Source organism: Microcaecilia unicolor, chromosome 2, assembly GCF_901765095.1.
Source record: "Microcaecilia unicolor chromosome 2, aMicUni1.1, whole genome shotgun sequence".
Taxonomy (NCBI): domain Eukaryota; kingdom Metazoa; phylum Chordata; class Amphibia; order Gymnophiona; family Siphonopidae; genus Microcaecilia; species Microcaecilia unicolor.
This window is the reverse complement of record NC_044032.1, coordinates 104,232,101-104,258,974: the sequence shown is the minus strand read 5'-3', so window position 1 is coordinate 104,258,974 and position 26,874 is coordinate 104,232,101. Positions and strand designations below refer to the sequence as shown.

Below are 26,874 nucleotides of genomic sequence, written 5' to 3'. Positions count from 1 at the left end.
AGCTGACGTTCAGCAGGGCAGGAATGAGGACGGGGAAAAAATGTTGGCAAGACAATTGACTGGTTCAGATGGAACTCCGACACTACCTTTGGCAAGAACTTAGGGTGAGTGCGGAGGACTACTCTATTATGATGAAATTTGGTGTAAGGGGCCTGGGCTACCAGGGCCTGGAGCTCACTGACTCTACGAGCTGAAGTAACTGCCACCAAGAAAATGACCTTCCAGGTCAAGTACTTCAGATGGCAGGAGTTCAGTGGCTCAAAAGGAGGTTTCATCAGCTGGGTGAGAATGACATTGAGATCCCATGACACTGTAGGAGGTTTGACGGGGGGCTTTGACAAAAGCAAACCTCTCATGAAGCGAACAACTAAAGGCTGTCCTGAGATCGGCTTACCTTCCACACGGTAATGGTATGCACTGATTGCGCTAAGGTGAACCCTTATAGAGTTGGTCTTGAGACCAGACTCAGACAAGTGCAGAAGGTATTCAAGCAGGGTCTGTGTAGGACAAGAGCGAGGATCTAGGGCCTTGTTGTCCCCACCAGACGGCAAACCTCCTCCATAGAAAGAAGTAACTCCTCTTAGTGGAATCTTTCCTGGAAGCAAGCAAGATGCGGGAGACACCCTCTGACAGACCCAAAGAGGCAAAGTCTACACTCTCAACATCCAGGCCGTGAGAGCCAGAGACTGAAGGTTGGGATGCAGAAGCGCCCCTTCGTCCTGTGTGATGAGGGTCGGAAAACACTCCAATATTCACGGTTCTTCGGAGGACAACTCCAGAAGAAGAGAGAACCAGATCTGACGCGGCCAAAAAGGAGCAATCAGAATCATGGTGCCTCAGTCTTGCTTGAGTTTCAACAAAGTCTTCCCCACCAGAGGTATGGGAGGATAAGCATACAGCAGACCTTCCCCCCAGTCCAGGAGGAAGGCATCCGATGCCAGTTTGCCGTGAGCCTGAAGCCTGGAACAGAACTGAGGGACTTTGTGGTTGGCTCGAGATGCAAAGAGATCTACCAAGGGGGGTGCCCCACACCTGGAAGATTCGTCGCACTACACGGGAATTGAGCGACCACTCGTGAGGTTGCATAATCCTGCTCAACCTGTCGGCCAGACTGTTGTTTACGCCTGCCAGATAAGTGGCTTGGAGCACCATGCCGTGACGGCGAGCCCAGAGCCACATGCTGACGGCTTCCTGACACAGGGGGCAAGATCCGGTGCCCCCCTGCTTGTTGATGTAATACATGGCAACCTGCTTGTCTGTCTGAATTTGGATAATTTGGTGGGACAGCCGATCTCTGAAAGCCTTCAGAGCGTTCCAGATCGCTCGTAACTCCAGGAGATTGATCTGCAGATCGCGTTCCTGGAGGGACCAGCTTCCCTGGGTGTGAAGCCCATCGACATGAGCTCCCCACCCCAGGAGAGACGCATCCGTAGTCAGCACTTTTTGTGGCTGAGGAATTTGAAAAGGACGTCCCAGAGTCAAATTGGACCAAATCGTCCACCAATACAGGGATTTGAGAAAACTCGTGGACAGGTGGATCACGTCTTCTAGATCCCCAGCAGCCTGAAACCACTGGGAAGCTAGGGTCCATTGAGCAGATCGCATGTGAAGGCGGGCCATGGGAGTCACATGAACTGTGGAGGCCATGTGGCCAAGCAATCTCAACATCTGCCGAGCTGTGATCTGCTGGGACGCTCGCACCCGCGAGACGAGGGACAACAAGTTGTTGGCTCTCGTCTCTGGGAGATAGGCACGAGCCGTCCGCGAATCCAGCAGAGCTCCTATGAATTCTAGTCTCTGCACTGGGAGAAGGTGGGACTTTGGATAATTTATCACAAACCCCAGTAGCTCCAGGAGGCGAATAGTCATCTGCATGGACTGTAGAGCTCCTGCCTCGGATGTGTTCTTCACCAGCCAATCGTCGAGATAAGGGAACACATGCACTCCCAGTCTGCGAAGCGCCGCTGCTACGACAACCAGGCACTTCGTGAACACTCTGGGCACAGAGACGAGCCCAAAGTGTAGCACACAGTACTGGAAGTGACGTGTGCCCAGCTGAAATCGCAGATACTGCCTGTGAGCTGGCAGTATCGGGATGTGCGTGTAGGCGTCCTTCAAGTCTAGAGAGCATAGCCAATCGTTTTCCTGAATCATGGGGAGAAGGGTGCTCAGGTAAAGCATCCTGAACTTTTCCTTTACCAGATATTTGTTCAGGGCCCTTAGGTCTAGGATGGGACGCATCCCCCCTGTTTTCTTTTCCACAAGGAAGTACCTGGAATAGAACCCCAGCCCTTCTTGCCCGGATGGCACGGGCTCGACCGCATTGGCGCTGAGAAGGGCGGAGAGTTCCTCTGCAAGTACCTGCTTGTGCTGGAAGCCGTAAGACTGAGCTCCCGGTGGGCAATTTGGAGGCTTGGAGGCCAAATTGAGGGTGTATCCTTGCCGGACTATTTGAAGAACCCACTGATCGGAGGTTATGAGAGGCCACCTTTGGTGAAAAAACGTTTAACCTCCCCCCGACCGGCAGATCGCCCGGCACTGACACGATGTCGGCTATGCTCTGCTGGAGCCAGTCAAAAGCTCGCCCCTTGCTTTTGCTGGGGAGCCGAGGGGCCTTGCTGAGTCGCACGCTGCTGACGAGAGCGAGCGCGCTGGGGCTTAGCCTGGGCCGCAGGCTGTCGAGAAGGAGGATTGTACCTACGCTTACCAGAAAAGTAGGGAACAGTCTTCCTTCCCCCATAAAAACGTCTACCTGTGGAGGTAGAAGCTGAAGGCTGCCGGCGGGAGAACTTGTCGAAAGCGGTATGCCGCTGGTGGAGCTGCTCTACCACCTGTTCGACCTTCTCTCCAAAAATATTGTCCGCACGGCAAGGCGAGTCCGCAATCCACTGCTGGATCCTATTCTCCAGGTCGGAGGCACGCAGCCATGAGAGTCTGCGCATCACCACAACTTGAGCAGCGGCCCTGGACGCAACATCAAAGGTATCATATACCCCTCTGGCCAGGAATTTTCTGCACGCCTTCAGCTGCCTGACCACCTCCTGAAATGGCTTGGCTTGCTCAGGAGGGAGCTTGTCCACCAAGCCCGCCAACTGCCGCACATTGTTCCGCATATGTATGCTCGTGTAGAGCTGATAAGACTGAATTTTGGCCACGAGCATAGAGGAATGGTAGGCCTTCCTCCCAAAGGAGTCTAAGGTTCTAGAGTCCTTGCCCGGGGGTGCCGAAGCAAGCTTCCTAGAACTCTTAGCCTTCTTTAGGGCCAAATCCACACAGAGTCGTGAGGCAACTGAGTGCGCATCAGCTCTGGGTCCCCATGGATCCGGTACTGGGACTCGATCTTCTTGGGAATGTGGGGATTACTTAGAGGCTTGGTCCAGTTCGCCAGCAATGTCTTTTTTAGGACATGATGCATGGGTACTGTGGACGCTTCCTTAGGTGGAGAAGGATAGTCCAGGAGCTCAAACATTTCAGCCCTGGGCTCGTCCTCCACAACCACCGGGAAGGGGATGGCCGTAGACATCTCCCGGACAAAAGCCGCAAAAGACAGACTCTCGGGAGGAGAAAGCTGCCTTTCAGGGGAGGGAGTGGGATCAGAAGGAAGGCCATCAGACTCCTCGTCAGAGAAATATCTGATGTCCTCCTCCTCCTCCCACGAGGCCTCACCATCGGTGTCAGACACAAGTTCATGAACCTGTGTCTGAAGCCGTGCCCGGCTCGACTCCGTGGAAACACGGCCACGGTGTGAGTGTTGAGAGGTAGACTCCCTCGCCCGCACCAGCGAAGCTCCCTCCGCCGACGTCGTCGGGGAGCCTTCCTGGGAGGCGACCGCAGTCGGTACCGCAACCGGCACCAATGTCGGAGACATCACCCCGGGCAAGGGGCCAGCCGGCGCCTCACTCGACGGTACCAGTTGCGCAAGCACCCCCGGTACCGGAGGGGAAGGGCGCAACAGCTCTCCCAGGATCTCTGGGAGAACGGCCCGGAGACTCTCGTGCAGAGCGGCTGTGGAGAAAGATATGGAAGCCGATGCAGGTGTCGAAGTCAGAGTCTGTTCCGGGCGTGGAGGCTGTTCCGGGCTGTCCAAGGTGGAGCGCATCGACACCTCCTGAACAGAGGGTGAGCGGTCCTCCCGGTGCCGATGCCTACTGGGTGCCGACTCCCTCGATGACCCAGAGCTCTCGGTACCGATGCGGGAAGGAGACCGGTGTCGAAGTTTCTTTGACTTTTTCAAACGAAGCATGTCACCGGAGCTTCCCGGTACCGACGAGGAGGACGTAGAATCCAGCCGTCGCTTCCTCGGGGCCGAGGCCGAAGGTCGGTCTCGGGGGGGCTGTACCGCAGGAGCCCTCAGGGTAGGGGGAGACCCACCCGAAGGCTCACCGCCACCAGCAGGGGAATGGACAGCCCTCACCTGCACTCCAGTCGAAGCACCACCGTCCGACGACATCAGCACTAGTGGAGGTCCCGGTACCACCGACGCAGCCTTCCGATGTCTCGGCCCCGACGATGCAGAGGGTCGATGCCTCGATGCAATCGATACAGTCGCGGCCGAGGGCGGAGGTCTTGACGCTGTCGACGTCGATGCACTCGATACTCCCGGTGCCGATGCCAACGAACAGCCCGAGAACAACACGTTCCACTGGGCCACTCTCGCTACCTGAGTCCTTTTTTGTAAAAGGGCGCAAAGACTACAGGCCTGCGGGCGGTGCCCAGCCCCCAGACACTGAAGACACGACGCGTGCCTATCAGTGAGCGAGATTACCCGGGCGCACTGGGTGCACTTCTTGAAGCCGCTGGGAGACTTCGATGACATGGCCGGAAAAATCACACCGGCGAAATCAAAACTCGTAATTGCGGTAAGGCACCAAAAAGAGAGGGAGAAAAAACTCGACCCGAGGCCTCAAAAGGGCCTACCCCGAAAACGAAAGAAAACTTAACGGGGCAAAAAACTGGAAATACGGGAAGGGGAAAAGACCGAAAGGCCCTTCTCCGAAATCCCTTTTTTTTTTTTTTTTAGCGAAAGTCAAAAGACGCGCGAGGGTCAACTTAAGGGGCACGAACGGCGCAAACACGACCGTACCGAGCGCGGACAAAAGAAGACTGACGAACACGAGCCGGTTCGGGCGGGAAGACGGCCGCGCATGCGCAGTGCGCATGGGCGCGCGAGGGCTAGCAAAGGCCTTTGCTAGTGAAGTTTCCGATTGGAGAGGCTGCCATGGACGTCACCCATCAGTGAGAACAAGCAGCCTGCTTGTCCTCGGAGAAGGGCAAATACATTTGCAAAATGTTTTGTTGAGAAGGAAAACTAACAGATCCCTTTCCTCTGCCTGGCAAAGGCAAGATTCATGTGGCTCTCCTCTCCCCCCCCCCAAAAAAAAGGACCCAATCTTGCCTTTACTGTGGTAGATATCCCCTGCCCTTGATTTACCAAAGTCCACTGTTGGTCCACTGGGGGCAGCCACCCCTCCCCCCTTGGAGTGTGACACACTACCAAGTATCAGCATATGCTCTGCACCTCCTATTCACTTCTGAATTTGCCATGGCCATTACTGAATGTTCCAAAAGGAGAGGAGTTGGCAGCAGAGGGGGAAATGACTATCACTGTAGAGGGTATAGCAATCCAGCAACAGAAGCTGTTGCTTTCTGCTAGTTTGAAGAATGAAGACAAAAATTTGGAGGCTGGAGGATCCATCTTGAAAGCATCTGGTGCCCCTGGAGTAGGGTAGATTTGGATTTAGCTCATACCTTTCTCAAGAGGTTGAAAGAAAGTTATATTCAGGTACCGTAGGTAGTGTCCTGTCCTCTAAGGCCCTACAATATAAGTCTGGGTTGAGGCAGTGGAAGGTTAAGTAACTTGTCCTAGATCAAAATGAGCATCACTGGGATTTTAAATTGGTCTCCTTGTTCTCAGTGTGCTGTTCTAATCATTAGGCTACTCCTCCACTCCATAGACTGATCTCCTGAACAAAGTCTGGGATGCAGTGGGGTTTTTTTTTGTTTTTGTTTTTTTTTAATCAATTTCTTCCTTGGTCTTCATTACTACAGATATATATTCGTGAATGCAAGCACAAGAGCTTGTGACACAGGCTCAGGCTGTAGCCCGGCTTCAGCAGACTGTTACCCATATCCAGCAATCCAGAGTAAGATTATCTAGAATAAAATAGCTCATCACAACTTAAAAAAAAAAAATCTAAAAACTAAGGCAGTTGAACTTGGCAGTACTGAACGTGCCTTAGGCTCTGTGTGCTCTCTCTTTGGAGTTATTTAAGCAATATTTTTGAGAGGTTTTTTTCCTACAGGGGAAGATTTTTATATTTACATGGGAAGAGTCAAGTCCTCAGAAAGGGAACAGAGAGGAAATGGACTTTCAATAGTTTGAACCTTTCAGATGTTCTAGAACATTCCAATGAGCCAGAGAGAGCAACTCTCTATATCATTTGTTTTTTGAAAGATAATGAGCATATTCTACAGAGCCTTTTTTTTTTTAACAGAAACTGACTTGTGTAGGATACTCATGACAGGTGGAAGCAGTTTTTGACCACGAGACAAAATGCTCTGGAGTTAGGAGCCCTTTTCCTACTTTGCTTTCCTTGTAAATGTTTGCTTGTTATATATCTGGTATTCAATCATTTCACCCCTTATTTAAGATTTCTTGTAGATTCTAAGAAACTTTAGTTTTCCAGGACTGTTTATGAAGAGGACTCTTGGACTTGCTATTCTAAAGGATTTGAGTGTTTGCAGTGGGAAAGTCTCATTTAAGGGTTTAATGTTGCTTAAAAAATTTTTATTTTCTTCATTTTTCTTATTGTTTTCCTGGTGTACAGTGTATATCTTGGTTCTCTATCTAATTTTGGATGAAGAAGTATGTATGTGACCACCTCTGGGAAAAGGTGACTAAAGTCTCCAGAAACAAAAAAAATAAGGTTTTAATGAATTTCTGCTGGAGCAAACAGTTTGTAAAGCAGTCCAAATCCAATCCTTTTATTTAAACATGTAACTTTTCCATACTGCCTATGGACCCACATGTCTAAATCACAAGCCAAAAGCACGCTCCTTAATGAAGCGATGAGCGCAATTACACTTTGTTTTGTGAGTTTTCTGGGTTTGTTGGACATGGGCTGATTTCTTAATTTTTTAGTGGGGTATGTATGACTGTGATAAAGCATAGCAGTGGTTCCTAAGTTGGTCCTGGCGTACCCCCTTGTCAATCAGGTTTTCAGGATATCTAAAATAAATATGCATGAAAGATTTGCATAATGTGGAGGCAATCTGAGCTCCATGGTACGACCTCACCTTGAGTATTGCGTTCAATTCTGGTCGCCGTCTCACAAAAAAGATATAACCGAATTAGAAAAGGTTCAAAGAAGAGCGACCAAAATGATAAAGGGGATGGAATTCTTCCCATATGAGGAAAGGCTGAAGAGGTTAGGGCTCTTCAGCTTGGAAAAGAGATGGCCGAGGGGATATGATTGAGGTCTATAAAATCCTGAGTGGTGTAGAACAGGTAGAAGTAAACTGATTTTTCACCCTTTCAAAAAGTAAAAAGATCAGGGGACACAATGAAATTACATGGAAATACTTTTAAAACAAATAGGAGGAAAGCGAAGATACTTACCAATAGCAGGTATTCTTCAAGGACAGCAGGCTATATATTCTCACAATTTGGTAACGCGGCGCCGCATTGCCCGGTCCGGAGTTTATGACAAACTTAACAGAGCTTTGAAGAGTGCGAGACAAGCTACACCACGCATGTGCGGGTGCCTTCCTGCTCGCTGCGAGAGCGCAGTCACCGCAGTACAATACTACTGCATAAAAAAGAAAAAATAGGAGGGTTTGTGAGAATATAAGACCTGCTGTCCTTCATAATTGGGGTATCCCTAGCGTCCAGGCTCATCCGAAAACAACAAACATTGGTCAATTGGGCCTCGCAACGGCAAGGACATAAGTCAAATTAACCTGAAAACTATATACAAACTGAGTGAGTGCAGCCTGCAACAGAATAAAACAGACCTTGGGGGGGGGGGGGGGGGGGGGGGGGGGGGGGGGGGGGGGGGGGGGGGGGGAGTTGGCTTCTAGACCCCAAAACAGATTCTGCAACACTGACTGCCCGAACCGACCGTCACGACAGGAATCCTGCTCGAGGCAGTAATGAGAAACGAATGTGTGTACTGAAGACCACATCGCAGCTTTGCAAATTTCTTCAATGGAGGCTGACAGTAAGTGGGTTACCGACGCAGCCATGGCTCTGACATTGTGAGCCTTGACATGACCCTCCAGGGTCAGCCCAGCCTGGGCATAGGTGAAAGAAATACTTCTGCCAGCCAATTACAGATTCTGTGTTTCCCTGATGGTGACCTCCATTCTGTTGGAATCAAAAGAAACAGAAAGTTGGGCTGACTGTTTGTGGGGTCTGATCCGCTCCATGTAGTAGGCCAATGCTCTCTTGCAATCCAAGGTGTGCAAGCTGCTCTCGCCAGGATGGGCATGAGGTCAGGGAAAGAATGTTGGCAAGACAATTGATTGGTTCAGATGGAACTCAGACACGACCTTCATCAAGATTACACCCTCCCTTATCTCTGACAGCCTGAAAATCCTTGGTGTTACAATGGACCGCTACTTAACACTAGAGAGCCAAGTGACATCCACAACAAAGAAAATGTTCCACTCAATGTGGAAGCTCAAACGCCTGAAGCAATTCTTCCCGAGGGAAACATTTCGCAACCTGGTACAATCAATGGTACTAAGCCATGTAGACTACTGCAATGGAATCTATGCGGGATGTAAAGAACAAACCTTAAAAAAACTTCAGACCGCTCAAAACATAGCAGCTAGGCTTATCTTCGGAAAAACACGATCTGAAAGCGCAAAACCCCTCCGCGAAAAACTACACTGGCTCCCAATCAAAGAACGCATTGCTTTCAAAATCTGCACTGTGGTTCACAAAATTATCTACGGTGAAGCCCCGGGATATATGACAGACTTGATCGACCTACCAACTAGAAACACATCCGAATCAACATGAACGTACCTAAATCTGCACTACCCAAGCTGCACAGGGCTCAAATACAAATCAACCTACGCATCCAGTTTTTCCTACATTAGCACACAACTGTGGACCGCATTACCAAAAGCCTTAAAAACTATGTAAGATCACCTAAACTTCCGGAAAACACTAAAAACTAACCTGTTTAAAAAGGCATGCTCTGCCGATCCAACATAAATGCCTGATATCTGCAACACAACAAAACTAAAGTACGTAATGGACGTAACACAACTCTTCCGTTATACGATGCCCTAATGTGCCTGTGCCACATAAACTTTATCTTACCACAACATCACTTTGTATTTGTTCACACCGGAGTCTGCAAACGCCTCTCCGGTACTATGTAAGCCACATTGAGCCTACAAATAGGTGGGAAAATGTGGGATGCAAATGTAATAAATAAATACTCTGTTGTGATGAAACTTAGTATAAAGGTACATCCACTATTAAGGCCTGAAGTTCACTGACTCTACGAGTTGAAGTAACAGCCACCAAAAAGATGACCTTCCAGGTCAAGTACTTCAGAAGGCAGGAACTCAGTGGCTCGAAAGGAGCTCTCATCAGATGGGTGAGAACAATGTTGAGATCCCATGATACAGGTAGAGGTTTGACAGGGAGCTTTGACAAAAGCAAACCTCTCATGAAGCGAACAACTAAAGGCTGTCCAGAGATGGACTTACCCTCTATACATTGAAGATAAGTACTAATTGCACCAAGGTGGATTCTTACAGAGCTGTCATGAGACCAGGCTCTGAAAGGTGTAGAAGGTATTCAACCGGGGTCTGTGTGGGACAGGAAATAGGATCTAGGGCCTTGCCCTCACACCAAACAGCAAACCTCCTCCATTTAAAAGAGTAAAATCTCTTAGTGGAATCTTTCCTGGAAGCCAGCAAGACCCAGAAGATACACTTAGAAAGCCCCAAGGAAGCAAATTCTAGGCTCTCATCATCAGGGCGAAAGACTGAAGGTTGGGATGCAGAACAGATCCCTCGTTCTGCATTATGAGGGTTGGAAGACACTCCAATCTCCACAGTTCTTCGGAGGATAACTCCAGAAGAAGGAATAATATCTGTCGTGGCCAGTAAGGTGCGATTAAGATCATGGTCCCATGGTCTTGAACCCAGTGTCACATCCGGGTAGCCACATGACACAGAGGGCACAATCCAGTGTCTCTCTGCTTGTTGTTACATGGCAACCTGATTGTCCATTTGAATAAGCATTTGGTGAGACTGCCGATCTCTGAAAGACTTTAGAGTGCTCCAGATCGCAGGAGCTCTAGAAGATCTGTTTCCTGAGCAGACCAAACTCCATGTGTGTGAAGCCCATCCACATGAGCTCCCCAACCTTAAAGAGATGCATCTATCATCAGCACGTTTTGAAGTTCAGTAATTTGGAATTGGAGTCCCAGAGCCAAACTGGATTGAATGATCCACCAGAACAGAGAGCGAACAAGCTCTGGGGAAACTCTGATGACATCGTCTAGATCTCCTGTAGCTTGGCAGCACTGGGAGGCTAGAATCCATTGGGCTGACCTCATGTGAAGGCATGTCATGGGTGTTACAAACTGTCACAAGTACCTGCTTGTGCTGAGAACTGAAGTAAATGAGCTTTTGGTGGGCAATTTGGAGGTTTGTAAAGTCAATTTAGGCATACCTGAGCCAGACTATTTGAAGAACCCACCAGTTGAAGGTTATAAGGGGCCACCTTTTGTAAAAAAACTTCAGCCTCCCCCTGACTGGGAAGATGTCCAGTACAGACACTTTTACAGCGGCTATGCTCTGCTAGAACCAGTCAAAAGTTCATCCCTTGCTTTGACTGGGGAAACAGCGTGATAGGGTTAAGCCTGAGCAGGCTGGCAAGAGGAGGTGGTTTACCTGTGCTTTGGGGAGTAGTGGGTACCCCTACTCGACTTAGCAAAAGACCTCCTAGAGGTGGAGGGCTTATGTAGAAGGCACCCGGTGGGAGAGAAGATTTTATTAGTGTGTTTCTTGATTTGGTCATCGACCTTCTCTCCATAAAGGTTATGCAAGGGGCATCCACCAACCTCTGCGGAACCAACGGTTCCAAGTCAGAAATATGCAGTCATGAAAGTGTGCACACTGCTATGCTCTCAGCACAGATCCTGGATGTCACGTCATAAGTTTTGCCATACTGGCACAGACCAAAGGTCCATCAAGCCCAGCATCCTGTTCCCAACTGTGGCCAATCCAGGTCACAAATACCTGGAATGATCCCCAAAAAGTACAAAACATTTTATACTGTTTATCCCAGAAATAGTGGATTTTCCCCAAGTCCATTTATTTAAAATGTAGCTTTCTAAATGAGGACCCTTTAGACATAAACTCAGTAATACCAAATTAAATCTAAATATGACAATCTGCTGATATAGTTGCCCCCTAACTTTTACGTAGAGCCACTAAGAAGCAAAGGGAACATGCAGTTTCCTCATAAGCTCTGTAGGATCTGAGATACACATCAGAAAAAGAACAAACTGTCCTTTGGGCAAGTTTCAAGTCCTGAATAATAGAGAAAATAAAATTTACATTATAAGTGATTTTCTATTCCAGACATGGCAGCATATTGGAACTTCTTAGAAAGCAAATTAAGGAATGAAAAAGAGGGACATAATATTTCTACGAACCATGCTAGAGGCTGACTGAATTTCAGTTTCGGCACCACAAACAGGACTGAAACCCATGTTGTCTTGTTTCGGATTTGGCTGAAAAACGCCTACACATTTTCAGCTGAAACTAAACTTGTGTGCAGCCCCCCATTCCTTCCCTCCTCTACTCAACCAAAAAGCGCACCCCACAGATCTACCCCGCTGGTGGCAGCTCCCCCTCCTGAACCCACACTCCTTGTGGCAGCCCCTTCCAGGGCCTACCATGTAGTTGATGAGTAGTGGCCACAGGAAATCCCGGAAACCATTCTGAATCAGAAGCAGGCTGTGAAGAAGAGTGAGTGGAGATCACTCCTGGACCCACTACCCACCAACTACACAGCAGGCCCAGGATGGAGAAATTACGCCTTACCTGCTAATTTGCTTTCCTTTAGTCCCTCCGGACCGGCCCAGAATATGACTGATGGGTTGTGCACGCCTTCCAGTAGGTGGAGACTGAGAAAAAAAACTGTGACTCTAGAGAGAGCCAATAAGAGCCCTTGCCAACCAGAGAAAGATCCAGTAACTAAGTATCAAAGCAGAAAGAAGCCAAAGAACCGTCTGTGCACCCGAAAGCCTGAGCAGCCACCGGCACCTTGCCAACACAGGGTATGTGCCGCAGAAGAAAATAGTGTCCCCATAACCACAGAAATATGGCTTGAACTGAGAGACTAGAAATTTCTTCCAATTCTGTTATTCATTATATATATATATATATATATATATATATATATTTTTTTTTTTTTTTTTTTTTTTTTTGTTGTTGTAAGAAATCGTAAACAAGCAACACAGCTCCCAAGAAGTAACCACGAACTATCACCGAATAAATCTGAAGGGAGGGATCTGGGCCAGTCCGGAGGGACTAAAGGAAAGCAAATTAGCAGGTAAGGCCTAATTTCTCCTTCATTAGCGTCCCTCCGGACCGGCCCAGAATGTGACTGATGGGAAGTAACAAAGCAGTACGATCATGGGAGGGACCCTAGCAGCCCTGCCGTCAAAACCTGCGCCCCGAAACCAGCTTGCTGACGTCTGAATACATCCAAACAATAATGCTTTGAAAAGGAATGCAAAGAAGACCAAGTTGCCACCCTACAAATGTCCTCAGGAGGCACGAGACACCGCTCCACCCACGAAGTCGCTTGTCCTCTGGTAGAATGCGCCTCCATGCCCTCCGGAACGGATTTTTCCAGAAGGAAAGTAAGCTGAAGCAACCATTTCCTTAAGCCATCGAGAAATAGTGGACTTAGAAGCTATAAGGACCTAGCGCGAACCGCCCAGCAAAATAATCAACCAATCTGAATGACGCAAACCATCGGAAGACTTGACGTAATGCTTCAGAACCCTCTTGATATCCAAACATTTCAGGCAATGCTGCTTCTCCATTCCAGAAGAAGAAAATAGCACAGGCAGTACCACGGCTGAGAAACATGAAAACAAAACAACACCTTAGACGGAAAAGAGGAGACCGGGCGCAAGAACACTCGATCCGAACTGAACTCCAAGAACGATGATCTACAAGAAAGAGAAGTGGAACGACGCCTACCCCTCAGCATAGCAGAAATGACTCCCGCCGAGAAACGTCTGTTAACTAACCTCGCCCGCTCAAGAAGAACCAGTTCCTGCAACTAATAAACCTGGAAGGACTGCGAACCTGAGAGGGGAACCGGCCAACAGATTCCGAATATCAGCGTACCAGGGACTGAGAGGCCAATCCAGGGCTAACAAAATCATTGTACCCCTGAGCTATTATATTCTAGATCAGACGACCTAAAAGAGACCATATCGAGGTCATTCCATGTCAAGTGGTCTGGTGGTCCCTGTGCGACCATCACGGATTTCGATGAAATTTTCTGTGAACATTCATATATGTCCCCAATGAACATTGGTAAAGTTTTAAGTTTGCCAATGCAATACTTGCTGAGATATAGTAATCTGTTTGACCCCATACTGCAGCCTTCTATGATATGACTCTGAGATTTCGGCAACTTTGAGACATTGTATCTCCGGCAATATTTTGTTGAGAGAAACAAAACTTGGCCATCTTGTACAACTTTTTGCGCTCTATTAAACAAAATAATAAAAAAAATCTTCATGAGCAATTTCCATGAAGAAAACTTGGAGCAAACTTGGTCCGAAACATTTGCAGCACGAAAAAATTGTTAAAGTTTGGCTTTTTATATCTCTGGAATTAAAGGTGTGATAAATGTGAAACTTTGCACACAACAACTTATCAACACAAGGTTTTCGAATATAAAATTTCATTCCCCTAATATTTTCCATTAGTTGATTTTTGCAAAAACGCCCAAAATAGGGTATTTTTAGCCCACTTTTACAAAAAAAAAAAAAAAAAAAAAGACCTTTTGGAAACTCTTTTTAATCATTTTCATTAGAAGGAGCATGTTTCAAACCCCTTAAAAAAGTAGGGTTGGTTTTTCATCGCTGGCATATAAGGCCTTAGAAATAGGGGCAAAGTTGAGGACGTTGCTATTGCAATGTCATATACGTCAACATGCATTTTTCTATATTGTGTCGTTTTCTTTCCATTTCTGCTGAACTTTAAAGTGTATAATTCATTTTTTGTATGCTATATGAATCTGTTAGTCTACTAGTGGTGCTTCTACACTAATGACTTTGGTTAAATATTCTGTAAGTACCTTATTGATGAAGCATTAGCATGTTTTGGCTATAGGATTCTGTACTGTGCAGGAGTAGTTGTATGTTTCTGTCATAACATAAGAATCTTTATAACTTCTCTTTTTCAGATTCACATTACTTTAATACACTTACTTCATATTATTAATTATTGCGATTTTGCTTAATATGCGAAAAATGAATGTCAAAGAGTCAAATGACAAATCCCACTTTGCCCATCTGCGTTTTTGGAAAAACATTGTCGTCAACTTGCCACCATGGTTCATTTAATTCTAAAGAAATTGGGCTGCATTATGGTGCACAGCTTGTCCGCCAATGAAAAAATGCTCTTTACTCGGCGATCGGAGGTTGAGTTCACAGACGACCAAATCTGCCTGCATCACAAAGCGATGTATTTAGAAAAGTACGAAATGAAGCAAAAGTCACGCTGCAACCCATTCGATAAACAAAATCACATAGTTAAACAACGACTGTTGAAAGTCGATCTAGCCATGTACGATGATTTGAAAAAATTGAAAACAAATGTGAAGCCGGGCCAAAAAATTTGTTCAAAGTGTAAAGCCATGTTTCTATGGTAGAAAGCAAGGCAGAGTCATCGTCATCAGAAAATTATGATATGGACATTTCAGACACACTTGATCAAAGTTTGACTGATTTGGGGACTTCTCCTTTAAAAATTCGGAGGTTGGCCAGTAGGAATAAAACTGGATATGTGAAACAAAAAATTGAACGCGTGCAAAAGTGGTAGCAGAAAAAATAATGGTAGCCGCTGCAGTATCAGCCAAAGATATTGGACAAAGTAGCAAGTCGGCTGCTAAGGAATGCCTGTCATGTCAAGATTACACTGACCTAATCGAAGATGTGAAAATGAAAATGAAAATATCCAATAGATCCATGAAAATTCAATTATTGACTTTGGCCCCAAAGAGTTGGTCAATACCAGTGACAGCAAAAAAGTTTAGCGTTTCAGAACGTATGGTTAAAACAGCGCGAAAATTAAAGCAAGAGAGGCATTTATTTATTTATTGCATTTGTACCCCACATTATCCCACCTTTTTGCAGGCTCAATGTGGCTTACAGAGTAAGGTTATGATAAAGTCAGTACATGATTTAAATACAGTTGAACATAAGCTGAGGTAAAAGAGGAATTAGATGGGCGGATGTTGGGTAGGTTGTGTGAGAAGTGTTTAAGGTGTGCTTGGGTGGTTTGGGGGATGATTTGTATCATTAAGGGTGACATTTGCAAGCTTTGTTAAAGAGGTGTGTTTTCAGAGCTTTGCGGAAGCTGGTTAGATTGTTCATGGTTTTCAGGGCCTTGGGTAACGCATTCCAAAACTGTGTGCTTTTGTATGCAAAGGTCGTAGCATAAGCCTGTTTGTATTTCACTCCTTTGCAGCTGGGGAAATTAAGATTGAGGAATTTACGGGCCAATCTTTTGGCGTTTCTGGGCAGTAGGTCCACTAGGTTTAGCATATAGAGTGGGGCGTCTGCGTGAATGATCTTGTGCACGGTTGTGCAGATCTTGAACTCAATACGTTCCTTGAGCGGAAGCCAATGTAGTTTCTCTCTTAGGGGCTTCGCACTATCATATTTAGGTTTTCCAAAGATGAGTCTGGCTGCTGTGTTTTGTGTTGTTTGGAGTTTTTTAATGGTCTGTTCTTTACAGCCTGCGTTCAGAGCGTTGCAGTAGTCCAAGTGGCTTATTACTAGTGACTGTACCAGGGTGCGAAAGACGTTTCTTGGGAAAAAAGGTTTAATTCTTTTGAGTTTCCACATCGATTGGAACATTTTTTCGTTGTGTTCTTCACGTGGGTATCGAGTGTGAGGTTTCGATCAATGGTGACTCCAAGAATTTTCAGGTTTTCTGAGATAGGAAGTGTGCAGTAAGGTGTGGTTATAGTGGAGTAGTTGTTTGTGTTGTATTGGGAGGTGAGAACTAGGCGTTGGGTTTTTTCTGCATTGAGCTTTAACCGGAATGAGTCCGCCCATGAGTGCATGATCTGGAAGCTCTGGTTGATCTTGTTTTGTGCACTACCGGATGCAAAAGTTGGCAAACTGCTACCAAAGGCAATCGCCGACAAAGTTCGAGATTTATACGAGGATGATGAATTTAGCAGGATGTGCCCTAGTAAAAAAGATTTTGTTTCTATTCGGCTTAATGGCATCAAGGTTCAAAAACAAAAACGGTTGCTACTGTGCAATCTGAAAAAACTGTATGTAGCATATCAAAACAAATACGGTGCTGAAATTGGTTTTTCCAAATTCTGTGAGCTCAGACCAAAGTGGTGTGTTACTGTCGGTGCCTTAGGCACACATTCCGTCTGTGTCTGCACCATCCATCAGAATGTTAAGCTTATGCTACAAGGTGCCAACATTGAAGACTACAAGATGCTCATGGGAAAGGCAGTTTGCGATCTGGACGCCAAAGATTGTACGTTGCAGCGATGCCAAAACTGTCCTGGTGAAGAGGCACTGATAACATATTTGGAAGAAATATTTGAGGACGGGGACTCAGAAGAATCAATAGAATTCAAACAATGGGTTCATACTGATCGTGAAACGCTCGAAACACATGTTCTCACTGTTGACAACTTTAATGAAAAACTCACTAGCAAAATTTGGAAACTGACCGGTCACCACTTAATTTCAAAACATCAAAGCGAATATTTGAAGTCATTAAAAGCTGGCCTAAAAGAAAACGAACTTATCGTACTGATGGATTTTGCACAGAATTACTCGTTTGTTGTCCAAGACGCTGCTCAAGGCTTTCACTGGGAGAATTCACAATGCACAGTGCATCCATTCGTCGCTTATTAAATAAATAAAGATGGTGTGCTGCAAACTGTCAACTGCTGCATAATTTCTGATCATATGCAACATGATATGGTTTCTGTGCACATGTTCATTTGGAAGTTGATTGAGGTTTTCACGAATAAAACAAAGATTACAAGAATATACTACTTTGGTGACGGTTCAGCAGCACAATACAAAAATTACAAAAATTTCGTCAATCTGTGCAATCACAAGAATGATTTTGAAATTGAGGCCGAATGGAACTTTTTTGGCACGAGTCACGGCAAGTCACCATGTGATGGAGTTGGTGGCAGGACTAAACATTTGGCTGCTCGAGCCAGCCTCCAGTGCCCATTAACCGACCAAATACTGACGCCAATAGATCTGTTTAATTTTTGTGACAAAAACATTCATGGAATTAAATACAGTGGTGGAAATAAGTATTTGATCCCTTGCTGATTTTGTAAGTATGCCCACTGACAAAGACATGAGCAGCCCATAATTGAAGGGTAGGTTATTGGTAACAGTGAGAGATAGCACATCACAAATTAAATCCGGAAAATCACATTGTGGAAAGTATATGAATTTATTTGCATTCTGCAGAGGGAAATAAGTATTTGATCCCCCACCAACCAGTAAGAGATCTGGCCCCTACAGACCAGGTAGATGCTCCAAATCAACTCGTTACCTGCATGACAGACAGCTGTCGGCAATGGTCACCTGTATGAAAGACACCTGTCCACAGACTCAGTGAATCAGTCAGACTCTAACCTCTACAAAATGGCCAAGAGCAAGGAGCTGTCTAAGGATGTCAGGGACAAGATCATACACCTGCACAAGGCTGGAATGGGCTACAAAACCATCAGTAAGACGCTGGGCGAGAAGGAGACAACTGTTGGTGCCATAGTAAGAAAATGGAAGAAGTACAAAATGACTGTCAATCGACAAAGATCTGGGGCTCCACGCAAAATCTCACCTCGTGGGGTATCCTCGATCATGAGGAAGGTTAGAAATCAGCCTACAACTACAAGGGGGGAACTTGTCAATGATCTCAAGGCAGCTGGGACCACTGTCACCACGAAAACCATTGGTAACACATTACGACATAACGGATTGCAATCCTGCAGTGCCCGCAAGGTCCCCCTGCTCCGGAAGGCACATGTGACGGCCCGTCTGAAGTTTGCCAGTGAACACCTGGATGATGCCGAGAGTGATTGGGAGAAGGTGCTGTGGTCAGATGAGACAAAAATTGAGCTCTTTGGCATGAACTCAACTCGCCGTGTTTGGAGGAAGAGAAATGCTGCCTATGACCCAAAGAACACCGTCCCCACTGTCAAGCATGGAGGTGGAAATGTTATGTTTTGGGGGTGTTTCTCTGCTAAGGGCACAGGACTACTTCACCGCATCAATGGGAGAATGGATGGGGCCATGTACCGTACAATTCTGAGTGACAACCTCCTTCCCTCCGCCAGGGCCTTAAAAATGGGTCGTGGCTGGGTCTTCCAGCACGACAATGACCCAAAACATACAGCCAAGGCAACAAAGGAGTGGCTCAGGAAGAAGCACATTAGGGTCATGGAGTGGCCTAGCCAGTCACCAGACCTTAATCCCATTGAAAACTTATGGAGGGAGCTGAAGCTGCGAGTTGCCAAGCGACAGCCCAGAACTCTTAATGATTTAGAGATGATCTGCAAAGAGGAGTGGACCAAAATTCCTCCTGACATGTGTGCAAACCTCATCATCAACTACAGAAGACGTCTGACCGCTGTGCTTGCCAACAAGGGTTTTGCCACCAAGTATTAGGTCTTGTTTGCCAGAGGGATTAAATACTTATTTCCCTCTGCAGAATGCAAATAAATTCATATACTTTCCACAATGTGATTTTCCGGATTTAATTTGTGATGTGCTATCTCTCACTGTTACCAATAACCTACCCTTCAATTATGGGCTGCTCATGTCTTTGTCAGTGGGCAAACTTACAAAATCAGCAAGGGATCAAATACTTATTTCCACCACTGTATATGTATGTTCCAACTGAAGAAATCCAAGAAAACAGGATGCTGCAAGAAGAAAGATGGAAAGCTAGCTGCACAACAGCTGGCACAAGAGATCATCACCAGTTTGTGCCAGTTGATTCGAATTCGATTTCTGTCAGCAAAGTTTCAAATGACACGATTAACTTTGTGGCCAAAATTTCCGATATCGTCGATCCTAATTTAAAATTGGCCAAACTATTGCCTGGTTGTTATGTTGCCTACATTTATGACACTAAGTGGTGGGTAGGCAACGTTGTAGAAATTTCCATCAAACAAAATGATGCATTGGTAACATTTATGCATCCACCAGGCCCGGCTCATTCATTTTATTGGCCTGAAAGAAAAGATGTTTGTTGGATTCCAGCACAACATCTTATTTGTGTGCTTTCAGTGCCATCAATTACGTCATCAGGCCGCCAGTATCAATTCCCAGAAGTGACACTAAAGAAAGTGGCTCGTAAATTCAATAATAAATAAGCAATCGTTGGAATTTGGCAGTTCATACAAACATTACGGACTTCAGCTTGGGAACCATTTAAGATACCCACTTTAGGCTTAGGAACCTAGGATAAGCTGCCCAATCGTCGGCTTGGGAACCGGACAGATACCCACACAAGGCTTTGGAACCTTGATGAAGAAACCAAACTAGAGGCCTGGGATCCTCCTCCAAGAAACCCACCCGTGGCTGGTATTGCACAGCTATCGGGCGTGACCCCTATGGCGATGGGGTTACTGATTCAAGTTCCTGAACTGGTAATGACAATGTCACCATGGACCAACGCAATTTAGGTACTAATAATGTCTGTATAAAACAAAAATAATAGAATGCAATGCGATAGCAGCATGCGATAGCAATGTCCTCAACTTTGTCCCTATTTCTATGGCCTTATATGCCACCGATGAAAAACCAACCCTACTTTTTTAAGGGGTTTGAAAATGCTCTAATGAAAATGATTAAAAAGTTTCCAGAAGGTCTTTTTTTGTAAAAGTGGGCTAAAAATACCCTATTTTTGGCGTTTTTGCAAAAATCATCAACTTTACACTCAATTTGTGAACTAATGGAAAATATTAGGAGAATGAAATTTTATATTCTAAAACCTTGTGTTGATAAGTTGTTGTGTGCAAAGTTTCACGTTTATCACACCTTTAATTCCAGAGATATAAAAAGCCAAACTTTACAATTTTTTCGTGCCACAAATTTTTCGGACCAAGTTTGCTCCAAGTTTTCTTCATGGAAGCTTCCTCCCCTGATATCGACGATGACACCATGTGAGGCGCCAGCAGCAAAGATCTAGGCACCGGACCTGGGGCTGTTCCACTGGTGGCGCGCCTGATGCTAAAGCGGGAACCCCCTGCAGCAACTGCGCCAGTTCATCTCAGAGTATGCTGCAGACCCACTCATCAAAGGTGGGCACTGGCAAAGGTGAAAAGTGGAAAGCACAGCATGAGAAGAGCACACACGAACGCGTCCTCTCAACTCCACAGAAAAGAAGACTGGAGTACCCACGCTTATGCGTCAGGCACCAGTGCATACGCTATGGGACGCTGCTAGAATTTTCTACTGTACTCGCTAATCAGTGTCTGCAACAGGATCCATCGGATGATGTCACCGAGTGATGTGAGAATGTAAGACTCGGAAGGCATGCTTGTCCTCGGAGAAGGAGGGCAGCCATGGCCAGTTTTTGTCTTCGTTTTCGGCAGAAACTTAGTACCATTTTTGGTCACAGATAGATCCTGGTTTCAGTTAGGCTCTAAACTGTGATAGAGAAAAATCATGTCAAAGGCCCTTATCAGGCAGAGCTTATCTACAGTCAATCACAGAGAGACACACCCAGGATCAGGAGAGGAAGACAACTGCCACTGCTGGAGTGACCTCTGTTAGCATAAGAGAACATTTACAAGAGGTGCTTGACAGAGGGTGAAACTAATGGCATACTTGAACTTGGGTATCAATACTGTGATGTGCACTTTTCAAATATTAAAATACAAAATATAACCTTTGTGTACTGTTTCTTTGCCAAATGCCACGCAAACCTTTTAATAATGAAAACAGATAAAATTAACTAGACATTCCTAAAATAAAACAAAATTAATCCATATAAGAAAACCTTCTACCACAGATATTAGTCTGGACACAATGAAAATTACCAACCTTTGCAATTCTGTTTACTTTAGCTGTAGGCGTAGGTGGTGGTGGGATTTCAGGGATAGGTTCAATTTCATCATCAGCTAGAAGGCCTGGGTTAAGTGAAAAAATGCTTTCCAGATCAATCTGTTTGAAAAAGAAGTCATAAAAATTAGTTACAGAAATTCAGTCATGAAGAAACTTAACTAGTCTGAACGGAAGCTCCATCCTTAACTATTAAGTTCACAACCTTAGTCTGCTAGTAATTGCTAAGAGAAATTTACAACCAGGACCTAAGGTACTATTTAGGACGGTGATGGCGAACCTATAGCACGCGTGCCAGGGAGGGCACGCAGAGCCCTCTCCATTGGCACGCATGCCATCGCTGGTCCGCCCACTCTCCCTCCCTTCCAGCACCAGTTCAGCAACCCTCCCTCCAACCAAAGAAGCAACAGGCCACCCGCCCGCCCTCCCAGTACCAGGAACCCCCCTCCTCCTTTGAAATTTAAAAAGCGTACCGTCCTATTCCTCGGGGTTAAGGCGGCGTGCGTCGGCAGCAGCAGCAAAACGTGTGTTCTTCGTGCGGCGCGCCTTTGGCCTTCCTTTCTGTCTCTCAAGCTCTGGTCCCGCCTATGGGGCGGGACCAGAGCTTGAAAGACAGAAGAGAAGACCGAAGGCACGCCGAGCGAAGAACACGCTTCGCTGCCGATGCACGCTGCCTTAACCCTGAGGAGTAGGACGGTACGCTTTTTAAATTTCAAAGGAGGAGGGGGGTTGCTGGGTGGGAGGGAGCCCTGATGTTGGGTGCTGGGTGGGAGGGAGGGAGCCCTGATGTTGGGTGCGAGGGAGGGAGCCCTGATGCTGGGTAGGCCTGATGCTGGGTGCTGGGAGGGAGGGAGCCCTGATGTTGGGTGCTGGGTGGGAGGGAGGGAGCCCTGATGTTGGGTGCTGCGTAGGCCTGATGGTGGGTGCTGGGTGGAAGGGAGGGAGCCCTGATGCTGGGTGCTGGGAGGGAGGGAGGGAGGCCTGATGCTGGGTGCTGGGAGGGAGAGTGGGAGCCCTGATGTTGGGTGCTGGGTGGGAGCCCTGATGTTGGGTGCTGGGAAGGCCTGATGCTGGGTGCTGGGAGGGAGGGTTGCTGGACATGGATGGAGGGCAAGAAATGAAGAAGAAAGGAGGAAAGTAAAGAAATAAATGGAAAGGAAGCCCTGGAAACGGAGTTAAAAGGACAGATAGCAGCAGAATCGGATACTGGGCCAGCATGATCAGAAAAACAAAGTCACCAGATAACAAAGGTAGAAAAAATCATTTTATTTTCATTTTAGTGTTTGAAATATGTCCAATTTGAGAATTTACATCTGCTGTCTTATTTTGCACTGAGTATACTGGAGCTGTAACAGCTTACAGAAATGGTTTATAATGAAAGAAAATCATGTTATTTTTTTCTCCTATACTAGTATAATATTTTCAATGATGTCTGTTTATATGCACCATGGCTGGTGTAAGGGGTGTGGCTATCATGAGTGGAGTCATATGTGGTGACCCCGCCCATAATGAGAACCAGCACTTTGCGATAAATAATTTGATTTTGGGTTGCTGTTTGGGCACTCGGTCTCTGAAAGGTTCGCCATCACTGATTTAGGATATATACCTTCAGAATTATTTCAAAACTAGTCAGTTATCCAGACAGCATTATAGCTGACAGGGGTTTAGGAGTGATAACTATCTACCTTTGTGACTCTTGTACATTCATATGTTTTAAGAAAAGAACTAGTCATTTTTCCTAACCAATATTTATTTATTTATTTATAGCATTTATATCCCACATTTCCCCACCACGGGAAGGCCCAATGTGGCTTACATCAGTCTGAAAAGGCATACATCAATCCAGCACAAACAATCAAGTACATGGAAGAAAAATCAGTGAGTAATTACAGAGAAGGGGAAGGGGTAATAGAGTTGAGGATGTCGTTAAGATAGTTACATTTCGGGCATGTTGACCAAGATAGCATCGAGACCAGAAGTGCTATGCTGAGCTCCGGAGATTTTTTTTTTTCTCTAGTTACTGTTTTCTTATTCACAATGCCAAAGAGGAAAGGAAAGACTAGAAGAGGTTTCTCCTTACCCTCTACGGATCCTACTCTTCGTCAGTTACCAATCACAGCATATGCAACGCCAACTACATCTAGGGGCGCTCCTTTGACCGGTACAGAGAGGAGTCCTGGTCTGGAAAGTGAAGTTTCACTTAGCCCGCGAAGCCCAGTGCAGCTGGTTCTGGAAGCAAGGAGCATACTGGGAGGAACACCTGTCGAGCTCTCGGAAATCAAGGCAGTTAGACGGGCCAGGGACAGTTCTTCCCAAGTTAGTGCGACGCTTCAAAAGGGAGTTTCTCCCGACAAACAGAACCTTTCACCTACTCCCTCGAATGTTGGGGAAAGCGTATCAGGACCAGAGTTGCCACGGAGCCGCTGGTGGAGGGTGGAGTGCGGCCTAGCTCTGAGGTGGCCCTACAACCGTTGGAGAAGCCACCTAAGGTAACATTAGAGTCTCTATGGTCAGCAATGGAATCCTTGCACAAGGTTTGTCTTGCGTTTGTATCGAATACAAGATAGAATGCCTCGATGATAGAATCTCTTCAATCTCGAATTGTCCATCAGGAGATAGACTTAAAACATTTTGATATAACTTTAAAGCAAGTTAAAGAAGTGGAGTCAAAATTATTACAAAATGCTGATGTGGTCAACCGTAAATTGGAGAACTTAGAAAATGGAGTTAGGTCATTGAACTTGAGGATACTAAATTTTCCCTCTGTAAAATATATTTCTTCAAGAGACTTGTTTTATAGATTTCTTAAAGAAGTTCTTCAATATCCTGAAAATGGATTTCCTCCAATACAAAAGCTTTATTATCTGTCAACTCGAGCAGTTAAACCTAAGGACCAAGTTGTTATGAATGTTTCCTCAGTTAGCTTAGATGTATCAGCGCTTCTAGAACAATCGCAAGACGAAATGGACTTCCGTTCTACTTTGCTGATTTCCTTTGTATTTTTGCAAGATAAAGAGGCATTGTTGAGACTATATTTGAGACAATCTGCTCCAGTTCTTTTCTTGGGAGAAAAGATCCAGATATTTCCGGATGTTTCCAGATCGACTCAAGAAAGAAGGAAGAAATTCTTATCTTTGAGACAGGAAATCTTGTCTTTGGGTGCTAAATTTCAATTAAGGTTCCCGGGTAAGTGTGTTCTTCAGATAGATAATAAGACATTTCATTTTTTTGAACCTTTTCAGCTTCGAACATTTATAGATGCAAGAATTCCAAAAACTTGATCTATAGAGACTCTCTGCACTAGTAAAGAAATTAACAATGTAGCTGTATGATCTCCTAAACGCCATTATTTTTTTTCTATTTTACTTTAAATTTCCTTATCCTCTTATAGGAGTTGTGTATCAACCCCTCTCATAATGTGGACTACGCCTTTACATTTATATTGTGTTAAGGGTAAAGTCCCTTTAAATATAATTTCTTTGTAACCTTAGGCATATTCTTGTCAAAGTTCGCTTTGGAAAATTATTTAAAATTAATAAACAACTTAAAAAAGAAAAAAAAAAGGTAGCTACAGTTCAGTAGTTATGGATGCAGTGGCGGGACGTTTGCGTAAGCTATTCCAAATAAGGTGGTCTTGAGGGTTTTTCTGAAGGTCAGATGATCGGGAGTAGTTTTTACAGACTTAGGTAATCCATTCCATAAATGAGCATCAAAATAGGGAAAGGTGGATGCGTAAGTGGCTTTATACTTGAGGCCAGAACATGTAGGGTAAGGGTAAATTAGGCCTTACCTGCTAATTTGCTTTCCTTTAGTCCCTCCGGACCGGCCCAGAATGTGACTGATGGGGTTGTGTACGCCTTCCAGCAGGTGGAGACTGAGAAAAAAAACTGACTCTAGAGAGCCAATAAGAGCCCTTACCAGCTACAGAAAGATCCAGTAATAAAGTACCAAAGCAGAAGTAAAGCCATAGAAGAAACACCTGAACTGTGCATCCAAACACCTGAGCAGCCACCAGCACATTGCCAACAAAGGGTGAGTGCCTTCCAACATGACATGATCCTTCCAACAGCACGTCAGTAAAAGAGAGAATCTCTCTCTTATTTATGTATATGTATCATTAAATTCTTAATTTTTTAAATTCTTTTAAGAAACTAGCAACACAGCTCCAATAAATAACTCGTAACTTTAGAAAAAAATACACAGATATTGAAGGGAGGGATCTGGGCCGGTCCGGAGGGACTAAAGGAAAGCAAATTAGCAGGTAAGGCCTAATTTACCCTTCCTTAGCGTCCCTCCGGACCAGCCCAGAATGTGACTGATGGGAAGTAACAAACCAGTGAAATTATGGGAGGGACCCTAACAGCCCCGCCGACAGAACGCACGCTCCAAAAACCACCGAACGCCGACTAAGAACTTCTAAACGGTAGTGCTTAGAAAAGGAATGCAAAGACGACCAGGCTGCCGCTCTACAAATGTCTTCTGGAAGTACCAGACAACGCTCTGCCCAAGAGGCTGCCTGACCTCTTGTAGAATGAGCCTTAACATGCTCTAGAACAGGTTTCCCAGAAAGCACATAAGCTGAAGCTACCATTTCTTTAAGCCAGCGAGAAATAGTGGACTTAGAGGCCATGAACCCCTTGTGCGCACCTCCAATAAAAACAAACAAACGATCCGATCGCCGGATGTCCACCGTAGACTTAACATAGTGTTTCAACACCCGTTTGACATCCAAACACTTCAAAAGCCACTGCTCCTCTGAGCCGGAACAAGAACCAAACACAAGCAAGACTACCAGCTAAGAAACATGAAACCGAGTTACTACCTTAGGGAGAAAGGAAGGAACAAGCCGGAGCACCACACGATCGGAACAAAACTCCAAAAATGGTGGTCTACAGGACAATGCCTGCAACTCCGAAACTCGCCTAGCCGAAGCCACTGCCACTAGGAACACTGTCTTCAGAGTCAAATCTCTCAGACTACAAGATGACAAAGGCTCGAAAGGAGGCTTAACAAGCACCTTAAGCACCAAATTCAGATTACAACTAGGAAAAGAAGATTGCGAGGGGGGACGGAGATTAACTCCCCCACATCCAGATGACTAGCTAGAGACTTCCCTTAGATACGACCACTAAAACAAGACAAAGCCGCAATCTGCACCTTAAGAGAAGCCAAAGCAAGTCCTTTGTCAAAACCTCACTGCAAAAAATCCAAACTTTGCGGAACCAAAGCACTAAAAGGAGAAAAACATAACTCCTTACACCAGTCCTCAAATATCCTCCAAGTGCGCACATAATTCAGAGAGGTGTTGGTGCCAGAATCTGCTGGGGTTCAGGAGCCGGTACCAGGCTGGCAGAAGACCGACGCATCAGCACCTCCTGAATGGAGGGTGAGCGGTCCTCCCGGCGCTGACGCTTCTCGGGTGTCGACTCTCTCAGCTCCCCGGAGCTCCCGGTACCGTGACAGAAGGGAGATCGATGACGGTGCTTCTTAGCCTTCGCTCAACGCCCGTCATTGACAC

The 26,874-nt window shown here is 45.8% G+C and overlaps 1 protein-coding gene across 1 annotated transcript in view; it reads right to left on the bottom strand.

Annotated features, from left to right (window-relative positions):
• The window catches only part of KIF2A (kinesin family member 2A), a 443,213-nt gene that overhangs the window by 346,855 nt on the left and 69,484 nt on the right, over positions 1-26,874 (bottom strand). Inside the window, 1 exon segment of the mRNA XM_030193169.1 lies at positions 21,339-21,458. Within this exon segment, the coding sequence (XP_030049029.1) occupies positions 21,339-21,458 (120 nt within the window).